Source organism: Borostomias antarcticus, assembly GCF_949987555.1.
Source record: "Borostomias antarcticus genome assembly, chromosome: 4".
NCBI classification, from domain to species: Eukaryota; Metazoa; Chordata; class Actinopteri; order Stomiiformes; family Stomiidae; genus Borostomias; species Borostomias antarcticus.
In genome coordinates this window covers 13,946,956-13,964,356 of record NC_140237.1, presented here as the reverse complement: position 1 = coordinate 13,964,356, position 17,401 = coordinate 13,946,956, and the positions used below count along the sequence as shown (strand labels likewise).

At 45.0% G+C, this 17,401-nt stretch overlaps 1 protein-coding gene across 2 annotated transcripts in view; it reads left to right on the top strand.

Annotated features, from left to right (window-relative positions):
* vps13c (vacuolar protein sorting 13 homolog C) overlaps positions 1–17,401 on the top strand; it is a 77,352-nt gene that overhangs the window by 50,809 nt on the left and 9,142 nt on the right. For both annotated transcript variants that reach the window (XM_084436541.1, XM_084436540.1), the window contains 26 exons: positions 208–434; positions 777–869; positions 975–1,340; positions 1,572–1,661; positions 2,588–2,743; positions 3,661–3,925; positions 4,764–4,924; positions 5,298–5,419; positions 6,206–6,503; positions 7,489–7,878; positions 8,008–8,112; positions 8,635–8,799; positions 8,887–9,012; positions 9,366–9,499; positions 9,993–10,119; positions 10,516–10,751; positions 11,183–11,327; positions 11,706–11,846; positions 12,415–12,496; positions 13,104–13,173; positions 14,859–14,970; positions 15,491–15,604; positions 16,243–16,376; positions 16,505–16,586; positions 16,712–16,825; positions 17,296–17,371. In XM_084436541.1, the coding sequence (XP_084292667.1) occupies positions 208–434; positions 777–869; positions 975–1,340; positions 1,572–1,661; positions 2,588–2,743; positions 3,661–3,925; positions 4,764–4,924; positions 5,298–5,419; positions 6,206–6,503; positions 7,489–7,878; positions 8,008–8,112; positions 8,635–8,799; positions 8,887–9,012; positions 9,366–9,499; positions 9,993–10,119; positions 10,516–10,751; positions 11,183–11,327; positions 11,706–11,846; positions 12,415–12,496; positions 13,104–13,173; positions 14,859–14,970; positions 15,491–15,604; positions 16,243–16,376; positions 16,505–16,586; positions 16,712–16,825; positions 17,296–17,371 (4,131 nt within the window). The remainder of the gene's footprint in view (positions 1–207; positions 435–776; positions 870–974; positions 1,341–1,571; positions 1,662–2,587; positions 2,744–3,660; positions 3,926–4,763; positions 4,925–5,297; positions 5,420–6,205; positions 6,504–7,488; positions 7,879–8,007; positions 8,113–8,634; positions 8,800–8,886; positions 9,013–9,365; positions 9,500–9,992; positions 10,120–10,515; positions 10,752–11,182; positions 11,328–11,705; positions 11,847–12,414; positions 12,497–13,103; positions 13,174–14,858; positions 14,971–15,490; positions 15,605–16,242; positions 16,377–16,504; positions 16,587–16,711; positions 16,826–17,295; positions 17,372–17,401) is intronic.

The following is a 17,401-nucleotide window of genomic DNA, read 5'->3' as shown; positions in this document are numbered from 1 at the left end:
ATAGTTTAATATTCTCTTCTGTTGTCTGTTTTTATTTTATTTTATTTGTATATACTATAAAGCACTTTGGTGCAACTTCGGTTGATTTTAAATCTGCTATATAAATAAAGTCGACCTTGACCTTGACCTTATGCTCTCAGTACTGTCCACCATTTCCTCTCTGGTCCACAACTCGGTAACCGTTTGCCCCCCGCTGCTCCTCCCCAGCCCCCATGCTGAAGACCAGGCTGCGGGCGGTGGTGGTCGACCCCGAGGTGGTGTTTGTGGGAAACCTGATGAGGGCCGACGCCCCCTCCCTGGTGGCCTCCTTCCAGTGTGACTTCAGTCTGCAGTCGGAGGAGGACGGCACCCAGAGCATGAGAGCCAACCTGCGCGAGTTCAAGGTCCTGGCCTGCCCCTTCATCAGGAACAAGGAAGACAAGGCTGTCACCACGGTAAGAAATAGCAGGAAAAGAGCTGCGCACTTGACATCAGTCCTAGTGTTGGTTTTGTCTTTGGTGCAGTAGTCGGGTACAATAGTCATAACGCTGCAAAAGAGGACTTTGACACAAAAAGATAACCAGACTCAAAGTCTTATCAAAAGGTTAGTGGATTTAGCAGGGATCAATAACAAATGCAAACGTTTCAGTCCACGCAGGGACTATCGTCAGGGCAATGGGACGCCGGCCGTGATCACCCTGAGCAATAAGTGTGAATTGCCTTTTGGGAAAATAAAGATTCAGTCAAAAAAGAAAGCAGTGCTCCACTCACTGGTCTAAATGTGATACCCTCCACAGGTGTTCAGGCCATGTTCTGTTGTCCTGGAGACCAAGACTCACCCCAACCAACCTCTAACTGGCTCTGTGACTGTGGAGGAAGTCATTGTAAAGGTAAGTTGAATTCGTCAAGGTCGATCGATTGAACACAAGCGTTGATACTTTTATCAAACTTCCTCGCACGTCAATAAAGTCGCCACCCTATCCCGTCTCCTCCAGATCTCGCCTTTCATCCTCAACACGGTCATGAACATCACGGCGGCCATGACTGCCAAGGCCAAGGACGAACACAGCGAGGAGAAGAAGGAGGACATCAGCAGTCTGTGGTCGGTCATGAACATCTACTCCTGCAACTACTGGTTCCTGGGCGTGGACTCCGCCTCCGAGGTCACAGAGAGCTTCAGTGACCAGGATGGGAGGAACGTGGGCGAGAGCTTCGCCATGGTCGTCAAGGTGGTCCAGGTGACCATGGAGTCAGGGTTGGGCCACAGGACCGTACCTCTGCTCCTGGCCGAGTCCTCCTTCTCCGGGATGGCCAAGAACTGGTCGTCTCTGCTCAACGTCAGCGCTGATATGACCCTGGAGGTGAGACTCGGCATTGCTCTCTGGGCTTTTATCTTCTCATTTTATGTTATCCTCTGAGATGCCATGGTACAGTATTCAGTCATTCAATTCACAGAGGAAATTGTTCATCTTGTTTGTTTTATTTCTTTCCAATTGTGTTGGAACTCACATCTAGGATCTCTTTTTCATGAAATACTCCCATTAGCACAGGTAAACTAATATTACGCTAAAACATTTATTGTCTGTCCGCAGGTGAACTACTTCAATGAGACCCATGCAGTGTGGGAACCCCTCATTGAGAGAGTGGATGGTGGCAAACGCAGATGGAACCTCAAACTGGAGGTATAGCAGAGATACACCCTCACCAACCTCAGCTACAGTATCTAAACCAGCTCTGTGGCCTAGTGGTAGAGTGTCCGCCCAGAGACTGGGAGGTTGTGGGTTCGATCCCCAGCCGAGTCAGACCAAAGACTATACAAATGGGACTCATTGCCTCCCTGCTTGCACTCAGCATCAAGGGTTGGAATTGGGGGGCTACATCACCAAATGATTCCCGAGCGCGGCACCCCTGCTGCTCACCGCTCCCCCAGGGGATGGGTCAAATGCAGAGAACAAATTTCACACACTCATTTCTCACAATCTTAGTCTTAAACCAAAGCTAAATTAAACGTTAGTTCACATAGGTTTATTTGTCATATGTACCGGGTACAGGTACAATGAAATGCTTAAAGGGGCAAAATCACGCTTGTTTCAGTTGATATTATTTAGATGAAATGCTAAAATTCAGTGTGAAGGCCTTTTTAAAATCACCGTCAGTGTAGACATTTCCTTTATTTTGGAAATACTGCAACAAAATTGTGGGGAAAAAAGTTCAAACACCCTCAGTGACAGCGACACGTCACTGGACACGTTTCTGTTTTCCATGTAGGGAAACAGCTACACTAACAGTGAATTTAAAAAGGCCTACACAGAATTCAAGCATTTAATGCAAATAATATCAACTGAAACAAGTGTGCCTCTTTAAGGCAGTCACTGCATTGACCGAAAAACGTATTTATTCATTACGTATGACCCTATTTAACCAGGTAAGCTATTGGGAACAGATTACCTATAACAGCCTGGTGGGTAAGAGGAAACACATGTACTTGTGTTGAGTTGATACGATCAGTATAATGATAACGCAATGTTTGTTTTCAGTTTTTTAATTTTAATTATACTGTCTCTACTCACTGTACGTGCTCATCACGGTGTCCACGTTTCCCTTTTAGATGAAGAACAACCCAGTCCAGGACAAAAGCCCTGTGCCTGGTGATGATTTCCTTGTTCTTCCTGAACCGTGCATGGCTATCAACATCTGCTCCAAAGACACCATGAACATCACCATATCAAAGTGCTGCCTCGGCGTGTTCAACAACTTAGCCCAGGTACTGTACCTGTACAAACAAACCAATCAGCTCGCTGCAGCACATCTTTGTCGCTGTAGAACATTAAATAAAGCGTCAGTTTGGGTAAATTTGACTTGCAAGTCGACACCCATCAAGCCAATTTACCTTTATTTGTGTCTGATAAGCTGCAGATGACCTATTTGTGTGGTGTGTTCTACCCTTTGTTTACTTGATCACGCATGAATACAGCGTGGCTGTCGGTATATTTGCTTTGCTTCCACCGGCTGTCAGGCCCGGCTGTAATTCGCTTTATTCACGCCAGCGGCCATATTGGTCAGTCTGATGTAATTGGTGGTACGGATTCGGAAGTGCCCGTTGACTTCAATGTTAAAAGTTCACTATAAAAACACCACTTCAAGAACCAAAATAGTCAAAATAACAGACTGAATACACTACTGGGATTACAAACTCATCATTAACAGACTCCGATTGTTTTTCACTGCCGTAGTTTTTGCATTACATGGCAGTGAATGAGCCATAGTGAGCCGTCAGCTGCATTAATTTACATGTACTTCCAAACGCGAAAACAACGGCAGTGAAAAACAATCAGAGTCTGGTAATGATGAGTTTATAACCCTGATAGTGTATTCAGCCTGTTATTTTGACTATTTTGGTTCTTATTCTATATTGTTATTCCAGCACTTACAAAACCTATTCAAGTATAGACTAATTTTTAGTGTCAGCACTTCTTATTTCCAAAATTGCTGAATGCTATTATAGCAGTATAGTTCTATCTGACCATGCAGCTAGTGTATGGTGTGTACAGTACTGTACAAAAAATCTATAAAAAATATTGTTAAAAAATATACATATTTCATTTAGACCCAGATCAACATCTAGGGCACAATTAAGTTCTCACTAGCCTATGTTCTCAACATCTTGCAATTTGTGATCAGGCATTCTCAGAGGGCACTGCTGCCACCTATAACCACTCCCTGAAGGAGAAGGCCCCCTTCACGGTCAGGAACGCTCTGGGCATCCCCTTCATCGTGCAGCACAGCGCCAACCTGCGGCTGGTGGACTCTTCCAACATGGGCAAGCTGCACGAGGTGGGCGTGGACCAGAGCGTTGACCTGGAGCACTCCAGGCTGGAACCCTCGACCCGGGGCAAACTGTCTGCCCTGCAACGCCAAGAGAGCTGCCTCTTCAACCTCAGCATCGGTCAGTAGTTAGTAGGTGCTAGAGTTAGCGGAGACCCTCTTTGAGGAAAAACATGCAAACTGTAGTTTTTTTTTACTTTGAGATGTAAGCATGACTCAGTGAGCCACTTCGTCACATGGACCATTGTTTGTGTAAGCTTAAAGTCGCACTGAAACGGACGTTTGAGATCATCTAACTTCCGTAGTTTGACATATTTCCGACGCAAACAAGCTATGAGGGTGGGACATATGTTTAGAGGAATTTGATTGTTACATTGACAAGTGGACGGGTTTTAAGAACTTTAGACCGATTCGATAGAAGGATAGCGTTGATTGACGGGTGGATGTCGTGAGATTATTGGCCTTAAATCTAAGGTACCTGTTGTCGTCATTGCACATGACCTACCGTTTCCAGGAAGTAAGAAATTATATACTTTGATATAAGATTACAACAAAAGTAGAATTTTGTAATTTTTTTGGCATACATCAGTGAACACTATGACCAATTATGTGAACCAAAATGGGACAGAATGCTTTTTTCAGTTCAGTGCAACTTTAAGAACAGCCTGTTCACTGTTCGCATGTACGCACTGTACAGTGCATGTTACTGCGTCATTTCTTGGTTCCATCTGTATATGCTGTCTGTAAATGTAAATGAACTGAGCGGAGAGGCACCCTGGAGAGGATTGTTAATGTTATTCCATTGATACGTGCTGCGATTGATGAATAGATGACAGGATTTACACAGATGTGTGACTTCCCTCTGATATATATGACTCTTAATCCTAAGGTAATGATTGGTCTCCAGCGCGTTCTCCCTTGTCATGTACTGATGTCCTGTGATGATGTCATCCCCCCAGTGCCCTCTGGGTACAGCGTGATCTCCAACATCGCGGTGGACAAGCCGGGGCGCCGGCTCTATAACGTGCGCGGGCCGATGCTCCAGGAGGCCGTGTCCGTCCTGCTGCAGATAGACGCCTCCGAGGGCAACAAGGTCATCACCGTGCGCTCGCCGCTGCAGGTCAGACTCCCACTGACCACCCCTCCGACACCCAGACAATCAGCTCACCTTTATGGATAACCATTAGCAGGAGAAGGTTATTAATCCTCGGGGGGGGGGGGGGAGCAAGGCAAGTTTATTTGTATAGCACATTTCAGCAACAAGACAATTCAAAGTGCTTTACATGAGGCATTAAAAGCATCAAAACAAAGTGCAAGAAACACATAAAAGGTCAATTGTCATCGGTCGTCTCTTTTTGTGTTTAGTTTTATTGTTCTTTTTGTGTGTTTTATTGTGTCGTCTCTTTGTGTCTCCTCTCGTTATTAAGTAATCATTTTATTGAGTTGAGTAAACCTTTTTTTGACTCTAATTTTTGTCACTTTCTTCACTCCAGATCAGAAACCATTTCTCTGTGCCCTTCACCATTCTGAAGTACTGCCTGACCGACAGAGCCTTGGTGGAAATCGGAGTGGTGGAGCCTGAGAAGGAAGCCCATGTGGTCCTGGAGTCCTACAGGTAGCCACCATGGTGGACAGCTTCTCAATAATACTGACATGAGTTGAGAAGAGATTTCTGTGTCTGCTCACATGATACATTTCCATAACATTGCTCCTGCTAGGAAGGTAGGAAATATGAAATGAGTATATAATTCATCTCATCCAATTCATCTCCAATGAGCATGTATGGTGCTAGCGATCACTGTACTATTGTAGGTAAAACTAATTTAGTAGTCCTAATTATGTGAACTACTTTCCATTTGAATGAAAGATTCTATCTACAGTACTGTGCACATGACCTGTCTATTTAAAGGTCTTCATATGCATGTTATTGACAAAGGATGCTATAATTTTATTGGAAGGTAAGATGAGGAAATTCAGTCATTAATCATTCAGTTATTCAGGGCTAGCGTTATGCTGTTTGATAATACACTTTTTATGAATAGACGGTAGGTCAGCTTGTTGAACTAGAGCTGGGGCCAATTACATTTTTATAAAAAAAAACACAACAACATTAAAAGTAAGCAGCTATTTCTAGTTCCTTGATCTCATACAACACTATACACCACTAACCATGGATAATTTCATGCATTAACTATGGATAATTCCATTGCATTACAACGGACTGAGTGCACTCAAATCATTCAGGCCTTATAAATCCCTTATCTAAGCACAATGACGGCACGCTTTTTGTTTCACAGTTATTAAAGTCTTCGATGTACTTCTGTTGTGGTTTGTTATCTCTAGTGATGACGTCATCTCTCTAAACCCCCTGGCCCCTCTCTGACCCCCTCGCCCCTCCCAGGAGCCAGCTGTTCCTGCGTCCGTCGGGCCGTCTGGAGGGTCTGTACGAGCCCTCGTCCACCTGCGTGTCGTGGAAGGAGCAGGTTCACCGCAGCGCCGAGGTGCGCTCCGAGCTCCAGTGTCCGGCCACCGATGGCAGGTTCCTCCCCCTCATGATCACCGCGCTGGCCGTGCCCGACGACCTGCGCCACATCTCCAGCCAGGGGGAGGACGACTGGGACCCCGCCTACATCATCCACCTGCACCCCTCCGCCACCCTGCGCAACCTGCTGCCCTACACCATCCGCTACCTACTGGAGGTACGCTACACAAGGGCTGGACACTGACTTATCCTTTAAAGTCCCAATGATTATCCGAATACAGATAGATGGGGACCGCACTCAAAGAAATGTCTTGTGTATTTTTATTGGCAAAAAATGTTTTCAGCCACCTGGCCTTCTTTAGTGTGCATAAGTAAACAAGTTTGTTTGTTGTTTAAGGCCGGATGGCCGAAAATGTTTTGTGCCAATAAAAATACACAAGACATTTCTTTGAGTGCGGTCCCCATCTATCTTTATTCTGATTGCAATTTTCAGGACTACGCACCAGTCGGAGAGCAACGACATATTATATTATTTCAAAGTCCCAATGATTGTCACGCACCTGAGTGTGTGAAATTTGTTCTCCGCATTCGACCCATCCCCTGGGGGAGCGGTGAGCAGCAGCGGTGCCGCGCTCCGGAATCATTTGGTGATGTAGCCCCCCAATGTTGCTGAGTGCCAAGCAGGGAGGCAATGGGTACCATTTTTATAGTCTTTGGTCTGACTCGGCCGGGGATCGAACTCACGACCTCCCAGTCTCAGGGCGGACACTCTAACCACAAGGCCACAGAGGTGGTTCATTGGTCAGTTTGCAAGTTGCTGTCCACAGACTATACAACAACTCTTGTAAGATCTTATTTGGGGATAGGTCAGTGATGTCTTGTAATGGGCTATACTGTATGCACAACTCCAGTACTTCCTGAAATTAGAAATGCTTCTCTATTTCCTGTCCTACACTACTGGATGAAATGATTATTCAGGTGTGCCTGATCATTGTGCTGCAGACAGGCACACCTGATTAATCACTTCATCCAATAGTGTAGGACAGGAAATAGAGAAGCATGTCTAATTTCAGGAAGTACTGGAGTTATGCATATTGCCCATTGCCCTTAAAGTTTGTCAAAATGTGTGTGTCAAAAAAGAGGCATATCTTTCATCACCTCAGTCCCAGAGGGTCACTAAGTCCCTGACCTCCTTCCTCCAGGGCTCCGCGGAGTTCCACGAGCTGCAGGAGGGCTGCACGGCCGACGTGCTCAACGCCCGCGTGGGTGGAGAGATCATGGAGCTGGCTCTGGTCAAGTACCAGGGCCGCAACTGGAGCGGCCGCGTGTGCGTCAGCCAGGACATGGCGGAGTTCTTCCCCGTCTGCTTCACCTGCGACGCCGACCCCAGGCTGACGGTGGACGTGAGCGTGCACGTGTCGCGCGTGCCCGGCCAGCTCTTCCTGTCCGTCTTCAGCCCTTACTGGGTCATCAACAAGACGTCACGGGTCCTGCAGTACCGCGCCGAGGAGGTGGCGGTCAAACACCCGTCCGACTTCCGCGACGTCGTGCTCTTCTCCTTCAAGAAGAAGAACATCTTCAGCAAGAACAAGGTAGCTGGCGAGGACCATCAGCAGATGATAGTGGTGAAGGGTGTTCAGCCACACAATGGAGGTTTGATGAAACTAAGGGAAATGGAAACTGTTATGGACTAACAATGGGTGTTGTGGGCCATTTCGCAGCTCCAGCTTTCTGTGTCCACCAGTTCCTGGTCTGACGGCTTCTCATTGGACACAGTCGGGAGCTACGGCTGTGTGAGGTGCCCGGGCAACACCATGGACTTCCTGGTGAGACAATGCGATAATGTGGTCTAGGGATGCACCAACATAAATATTTTGGCCGATACCGATAACAGAAATTAACATTGCCGTCATGGCCGATAACCGATATTCTCCGATGTCAATATGTTCAGTATAAAAACAAGTTTCTATGATAATCAAATGTTATACATACTGAAAAACACATGGAAACACTGTCTCTATTTCCAAAACATTCTGAAAAGCTGATAAATCATAGATTTACCACATTGTTTCCTCTCAAAAACACACACAACAGCAGCAAGACAGAAATAATTATCTGCTGCTCACATCGGCCCTGTTTTGCAAATTGGACCGATACCGATATACTGTATTAAAAAATGACTAACATCGGTCGATACCGATATGATTGCCTATATATCATGCATCCCTAATGTGCTCTGTGATCTACTGTATCAAACACAGTGATTTGATATTACAAGTACAGTACATTGCAACCGTCAGTGAATAGTAGAGTGAATCTCTTTGTTTTGTCCATATGTTGTACTGTAGGTTGGAGTCAGTATCCAGATGAGCAGCTTCAACCTGACCCGGATCGTAACCATGAGTCCGTTCTACACGCTGGTCAACAAGTCCTCCTACGAGCTGGAGGTGGGGGAGGTGCAGCACGAGCAGGGCTCCACCAATGGGAAATGGCACTACATCTCATCCTCTGAGGTGAATAGGGTTTGTGTGTGTGTGTGTGTGTGTGTGTGTGTGTGTGTGTGTGTGTCCTGTTTGACCTTTAACCCCTGCGTGTTCTAGTGTCTTCCGCTGTGGCCAGAGACCCCCACAGGGAAGCTGTGTGTCAGAGTGGTGGGCTCTGACTCCTCCTCCAAGTCCTTCTTCTTCAACAAGCAGGACAACGGCACCCTACTGGGCATGGACATGGTGAGTAGGTCACCTTTCTCACACGAGGAACTGGAATAGTATGTTCTTTGTTGACTAACTCAAATAGTGGTTCTCCTCACCCTCCAGCCAATAAATGGATATGATGAAGACTGCCTTAGGCCTGGTACTCAATCCTGTAGAATACAGTAGTAGTACAGTATATAGTAGAAGTAGTATAGTAGTAGTATATAGTAGAATATGCCTTCTCCAGGGTACAGATCACAACTGAGTTTCTGGAGGGATCAGATGGTCAAATTGTTGTTGTTAGCAATGAGTTCACATAGGAAGAGTGCGGCCAGAGTTCGTTATATCTAAACTGTTTATTCCTCTCCTACATTGTAACCCCACACCAGTATGGAGGAGTCATAGTGGACGTGAACATCTCTGACCACTCCACTGTGATCAGCTTCACCGACTACTACGACGGAGCCGCCCCTGCTCTCATAGTCAACCACACCCCCTGGGTCACCGTCAGCTACAAGCAGAGGTGAGCACACAGCAGCTACCCCCGATGCTCAGAGCAGTCGGTATGTCACTGTACTCTGTATGACATACTTTCAGACCAAGTGTCTGGGCTTATACGCACACATACTATATATCAACTTCTCCCTGGAATTATTCAATTCGTTATGAGATTCTATAATACCTCCCATAAGGAGGAACACGAATACAACCACTATCACTATACAAAGAAGTGCCCAAGGATCCATAACCTATTCCATGAGAAAGTACTGTAGCACTTTGTGGTTAGTGTGGAAAGATGTGTAAACCATATACAGGGCAATAAACTGATCTTGAATCTTGAATTGAGTCAAATCAAATCAAACTTTATTTGTATAGCGCATTTCATACACAGAAGCAGCACAATGTGCTTTACAGAGAGCAATGGGAGGGTGGGCATAGGTCCCGCCCCTACATATTCCAGAGGGAAGCAGTCATATACTGTAGTCTGTATCTGTGTTGTTTGTGTGTGTTTTTAGTGGTTCATCAGGCAGCAGAGAGCTGAAGCCAGGAGAGGCCCAGAGGTTCTCCTGGGACAATCCAGCAGGGCTCCGCAAACTCACCTGGAACTGCAAAGAGCACTCTGGAGAGCTGGATCTGGTCAAGGTAGGCCACGCAAATAAACAAACTAGTTGGTTGCGGCCATAGCTTACTCTCTGGTGAGGACGTGAGGTTTTGGCGCTGGGTGCGATGCATAGGTTAGATTTATTTGGTGAGGATATTTCCATGAGGAAAGACAGATTTTATGAATTATGATGGGATACTGTCTATAACTTAGTACTGTAGGAGTGTTGTGTGTACAGTGACTTGGTTGTGGATGTATTTGATGTGTAATGGATGTGGAGCCTGGATGAATGTGCTACATTGTTGTTTTTATAACACTTTGAGATTTCTCGGAATGTATAGTGCAATATGAATAACATTTATTATTATTATTATTATAATTATTATAATTATTATTATTACTACAGTATTTTTCATTTGTATGGCGGTCGTCCTCAGGACGAGTGTGGCCAGTTTGCGTACGACGGCCTGTCCCAGGTCCACTGGGTGTCGTTCCTGGACGGACGCCAGCGCGTGCTGCTGTTCACGGAGGACGTGGCGGTTGTGACCAAGGCGCGGCAGGCCGAGGAGCTGGAGCAGTTCCAGCAGGAGGTCAACGTGTCACTGCAGAACCTCGGCCTGTCCTTCGTTAATAACGACAACCGCCAGGAGATCGCCTACGTGGGCATCACCAGGTAACGCGCTCGCTCACGTCCTCACACACTCGCTGCACATACACAACGTACACGCGCGCACACATACACACATGTATACTGCAGGCATTAGGATAAGCTGCGACTCGGGTCAAGATGGTAATAATAATAATAATAATACATTGTATTTATAGTGCACTTTACATTCCGAGAAATCTCAAAGTGCTATAAAACAAAGTTAAAAACAACAATGTAGTACATTCATCCAGACTCCACATCCATTACACATCCAATAAATCCACAACCAAGTCACATCCAGCACATCAGTACCATAATAGATGATACAATAATAAAAACATGATGCAAACATTACCTGGCACATAAAAGATAAAAATGACATGAGAGAACTGTCAAAAGAAAGCTTTTGTGAAGAGGCGGGTTTGAAGACGGTGTGTTGATGGTGTTCGTTTCAGCTCTGGGGTGGTGTGGGAGATGATGCCCAAGAACCGCTGGAAGGCGTTCCACCAGAAGAACATCAACCTCCTGGAGAAGGCCTACCAGAAGCACCTCGCTAGGCCCAGTGAGCTGGGCTGGGTCAAACTGGAGACCAATATCGAGGTGAGGCCATATTGTTTGTTAGATTATGGCATAATTATTTATTAATACACTGCACTGTTACTTTTATTCCTGTATTTTATTTTTCCTGCATTTTGTTTTAAATGTCCTTTTTTGCATTTCGTTTTATGACCTTTAATGTGTTGCACTTTGTCTTGATGCTTTTAATGCCTCATGAAAGCGATTTGAATTGCCTTGTTGCTGAAATATGCTATACAAATAAACTGGCCTTGCCTTGCCTAGATTAGATATGTTTTAGATGAGGAAAATAAGAAACCTATGGTGACTTTGTATTTCTGACATGCCTTTATTCAAAACTTACACCAAGTAATAACTTTGGACCAAGTAATAACTTGAAACTTGCCTTTTGATCTACTGTAGGTGAACTTTGGGAAGCTGCCCATGCTGATGCGCCTGCCCTTTTCATGCAAGATCAGGAGGAACTTCCTGTCAGGGATCCAGGTGGAGTTCAAACAGTCTCCCCACCAGAGGAGCCTCCGAGCCCAGCTGCACTGGCTCCAGGTACCAGGATGTACTCGTTAATGCGCATGTTGACCACAAGCAATGTTACTGTTAATTATAAATATAAAATATACAATCAGTGAATGCACACACATTTCATATAGCTTGAGTATGACAAGTTGAATAGCTTATGGATCATTATCGCACAGATACACACATAGGCCACACACACACACACAATAGAGATGGGTATCTACCTTCATTTAATATTCTCCCGGATGAGTTAACAGCCTAGGTATGAATCGTAGCCAGCCAGAATTTGCCATATAGGCTAAAGTTAGGGTAATTTGTTAGCTAACTATTGCTAACCAGTATAAAGTTACTAGCTTATGTAAATCTCAGCCAGTCGCAGTGTATGAGTCCCAAAGTGGTAAAGTAATATCGATAAGAGTATCGTTAAGTATCGGTATCGATAAGCAGTATCGGTATCGATACCGATATCGATCAAATCCTAACGATACCCATCCCTAACACTCACACACACACACACACACAGATGGGGGTAGATGTAACCCATACAGTAATGAGTCTGATTTGAAACATTTCTGTTGTTCTGTGTCTGTTACAGGTGGATAACCAGTTACCTGGTGCAATATTCCCCATCGTATTCCACCCAGTACCCCCACCAAAGACCATTGCACTGGACTCAGGTAAACCAAGGCCTCCCAGCCGTACTGTACCTTATGGTCTGTACAGACTACACCAATTCACACCAATTTTGGGTTGATTCTTTGTCGCCGACTAAATGTCCAGCGTCCGGCCCGATTATGAATGTCGGGAACGGCGAAAAGCCTTGTAGTGTGACATGATCGAAGACCAGCGATTTGCCGTCTGGGACTCCCTATGACACCCCGATGCACACCCCTACGACACCCCGACGAAAAGTCTAGCATGTCAGAGTTTTTGTGTGTTTTCCTGCCTAGTCTGACATCTCCTGCGACCATCATGAAGTACCTTGACGGTGACCAATAGGATGACAGTGTTCTTTACATGTTAACATCCATTAACTCAAGTTCTCCTTGAAGGATAGACAGCCCATACTGTCCTCTTCATGACACACAGGAACGGGTCCACAATCGTTTTGTCTTTATTTTATTATTATTCTTTGACTCTGAGCACCACAGCTTGCACCGAATTCTGACTCCCTGGCAAACCTCTTTGTGTTTACTTCTACTACTAGTCTGTACGGGCCATGAAGTAGTCTGCGTGTATGACATGTCATGTTTGAATTAACTCCTTTGCCTAATTTTCTAACAGAACCCAAGCCTTTCATCGACGTTAGTATCATCACCAGGTTTAATGAGCACAGTCAAGTGATGCAGTTCAAGTGAGTTTTCTACCCTTTCTCCCTTTATTTATTTTTATTTTTTATTTTTTTTTACAGTGGGCTCCAAAATTACTGCCACCCCTGGCAGGCAGTGCACAAACAACATTTTAAAAATTTCTAAACAACATTATTATAGAGAAACTCCAAATACCGGCATGTGATAAATACTGTACTTATGTATATTAATGTTCCAATGGAACCAATCAAAACCATTTATTGATTTAATAAAAAATTGAATTCCTAATTCCTTCCAAATCAAGGTTTCACAATTAATGGCAACCTTAAAGATTATTGTAAATAGCATCTACAAAAATTAATCCAGATATTAAATTCCTCTCACTGTACTTAAGCTCATCTAAGTCTTAACGAACTATATTGAGCCATTACATCACTTAATGTTTCACAATGGTATAAAAATGAGGAAACACGCATGCAATATCCCTTTGTCATCCAACACCATGAAGAAAACAAAAGAACTGGCAGTTCAAAAGAGACAGATGGTCGTAGACCTTCATAGATCTGGTCATGGCTTCAAGAACATCCACAAATGATTTAATATACCACTGAGCACTGTAAGGGCAACTATTTAAAAAGTCTAAAGACATGGAACTGTTGAAAACCTCATGGGTAGAGGACGCAACTGCATATTGTTCCCCAGGATACTGAGGAGGATGGTGAAGCAAAAATAATTGGAATCACAGTGAAAGAATGTCAGGCCTGGGTGGCGTCTCAGGGTCACCAGGTTTCAGGAAGTACCATCAGCTTAACCTCCATGACCACAGTCTCTTGGGAAGGGGTGCCTTTAGAAAGCCTTTTCTGACAAAAAGACACAGAAGCAAGCACATCCTGGTGACGGGAAGAAGGTGCTTTAGTCAGAAATTGAACATTTGGGTCAGATACAGCATTGGCATGTTTGGCGTTGAATCAGAGATGCATACAAGGAGAGGCACCTCATACCCACAGTGAACTATGGTGGGGGGTCAGTGATGTTTTGGGTCTGTTTTAATTCCAGAGGTCCAGGGGCACTGGTTAAGATTGATGGGATACTGAATTCCTCAAAGTATCAGACAACTTTGGCTGACAATCTGGTTGCCTTTGCCAGAAGGCTGGGACTTTCCAACAAGACAATGACCCAGAGCAATCCTCAAGATCCACACAGAAACGGCTCCCTGACAACAAAATCAATGTTCTGCAACGACCATCTCAAGTCTCCAGACCTCAATCCAATAGAAAACCTGTGGGCTGAGTTGAAATGGGCAGTTGAAGCTCAAACCCACGAATATGAAGGATCTTGAAATGGTCCAAAGTCTCTCCAAATGTCTCATTAACCTTGTCAAATATTACAGGAAAAGACTCCATGCTGTTATCCTTATCAGAGGGGGTTGCACTAAGTACTAAATGAGGGGTGCCAATAATTATGAAACCTTGATTTTGTTTAAATTAATTTGGCATTAAATAATTTTGATTTTGGTTGATTCCATTGAACTATTAATAAAGTACAGTATTTCACACATGTTGGTATATTCAGTTTCTCTATAATTATATTCTTTATATTTTTATGCACTTTTAAGCTTAGCCAGTCAGAGGTGCCACTCATTTTGCAGCCCACTGTCCATGTGAATAGTCCCATTCTGATAAGTCAGACAGTATTTGATGTCACCATGGTGTGGCCCTGTGTGCTGTAGGTACTTCATGGCCCTGGTTCAGGAGATGGCTGTGAAGATTGACCAGGGCTTCCTGGGAGCCATGTTGGCTCTGTTTACCCCAGCCACCGATCCACAGGCTGATAAACTGAAGGTAACAAAACCTCTCTCTCTCTCTTCTATCTCTCTCTATCTCTTCTCTCTCTCTCTTGCTCTCTTTCTATCTCTATCTCATTTCTCTCTCTCTTTCTCTTCTATCTCTCTCTTTCTTCTCTATCTCTTCTATCTCTGTCTCCTCTCTCTCTTTCTCTTTCTTTCTCTCTTCTCTCTCTCTCTCTCTTTCTCTCTCTTCTATCTCTCTTCTATCGCTTTCTATCTCTTCTCTTTCTTCATTTTTGTTTTCTTCCGCTGTGTCGTTGAAATTTCCCAGCATTCCAATTACCCTTCACTACATGGCATGGCGCCCTCATGTGCAGTCAGACCCTAAATCATTACATTTCACACAACTCCCGTTGATAATGTCAAAGAAATAACATCCTTTCGATTAACAAGCAATTAATCGAGTAACCAACTAACCAACTCAACTAAATTCTTATCGGCAATTAATCGATAGTCGATTAACTGTTAACATCCCTAATCCATATTCATATGAAACGCACTGTTTCCTCTCATAGACCAAGCTGATAGAGAAAGACCTGGAGATGCTGCAGGCGCAGCTGATGGAGGCGTCCATGACGGACGCGTCTGGACTCAGCTTCTTTGAGCACTTCCACATCTCCCCCATCAAAGTGAGATCCTCCTCCTCACACCAGGACACCGAGCGCAGATAGAGAGCACTACAGACACAGAGTCCTCCTCAATTTCCTACTGTTGTCTGCGTTGGAAATGTAAATGTCTCACATGAACTGGTGACACAGCTAATTTGATGGTGCCCTGGAAAAAAGAAAAAAATATAATTTGTGTGATTGTATGTGTGTTTTATGGCCATCTCGCCATCTTTTGGAATTTGATTGAAATTATCAAGTACATTGAGATTGACCTATTTCATTCATATGCTAATTGCATTTGACCACAATCGGGTTATCATTGCGTGCACTCGATTTGCAGACGAGAGCTGTCCAGGTTATGCCCGGATATGCGTGGTACTTTGCTCTCAATTTCAAGTTCACAGCTGCAGTCGAATGCAATAGGCTATATGCACAACTCCAGTACTTCCTGAAATTAGACATGCTTCTCTATTTCCTGTCCTACACTATTGGATGAAGTGATTAATCAGGTGTGCCTGACTGCAGCACAATGATCAGGTACTAATCAATAATCATTTCATCCAGTAGTGTATTGATGTGCTCTCACTTTACCATTTAACATGTAATAATTGGGACCGTTGGTCAAAGATCTAATGGTGTTCTGTCTCTCTCTTCTCCAGCTGCACCTGAGTCTGTCTCTGGGGTCCAGTGGGGATGAGTCTGGACAGCAGGAGATGGTGGCCATCCAGTCGGTCAACCTGCTCCTGAAGAGCATCGGGGCCACGCTCACCGACGTGGACGACCTCATCTTCAAGTGAGATGCCGGCGCCGTTCGACCACATGCTTGTGGTCAGAAATCGAAGTGTCATCGTTTGTGTAAGACTCGGGTTAACTGGTTCACGCTCGTCTTGTCTCCCTCGCTCCCTTCTCCGTCTCTGACAGACTGGCGTTCTTCGAGGTGAGATACCAGTTCTACAAGAGAGAGAAGCTGATGTGGGCTGTAATTCGTCATTACAGCGAGCAGGTTAGATGGCACGCCCCCCCGGTTCACCAGTTCCTCTGACCCATGTTAACACAAGGAGTACGTTGACATTCTGGTATATTCCACCTTAAAGATCACTATACTCTTCTGACCTCCCTGTCCTGTAGTTCCTCAAGCAGATGTATGTGCTGGTGTTGGGCCTGGATGTCCTGGGGAATCCGTTCGGTCTGATCAGAGGGCTCTCGGAAGGAGTGGAGGCCTTCTTCTACGAGCCTTTTCAGGTGACGCACACGCACACACTTGCACACACACAACCTGAGGTGCACACACCTACACACACATTCCAAATGATCTTATTGCTGTCCTAGATGTTTCGATATGCATTGGTAAATGGTAAATGGACTGCACTTATATAGCGCTTTTTCACCTTAGCGGCACTCAAAGCTCTTCACAATGGCCTCTCATTCACCCATTCACACACCAATATCGGTAGCTGCCATGCAAGGCATTAACCTGCTCATTGGGAGCAATTTGGGGTTAGGTGTCTTGCTCAAGGACACTTCGACAAGTGGACAGTCGGAGCTGGGATTCGAACCACTGACCCTTCGATCATTGCACTATATAAGTGCAGTCCATTTACCATTTTACCATTGAACGACCCGCTCTACCAACTGAGCTACAGCCACCATGGTGGTCTTTGATGGCTCTTGTCCTCTGCTTATCTAGCTGTGCCTTTCCACTACTCTCACAGGGAGCTGTCCAGGGGCCCGAGGAGTTCGCAGAAGGCTTCGTGATCGGAGTGCGCAGTCTACTCGGCCACACCGTCGGTAAGGCTGTACAGTATGTGTGTGTACGGT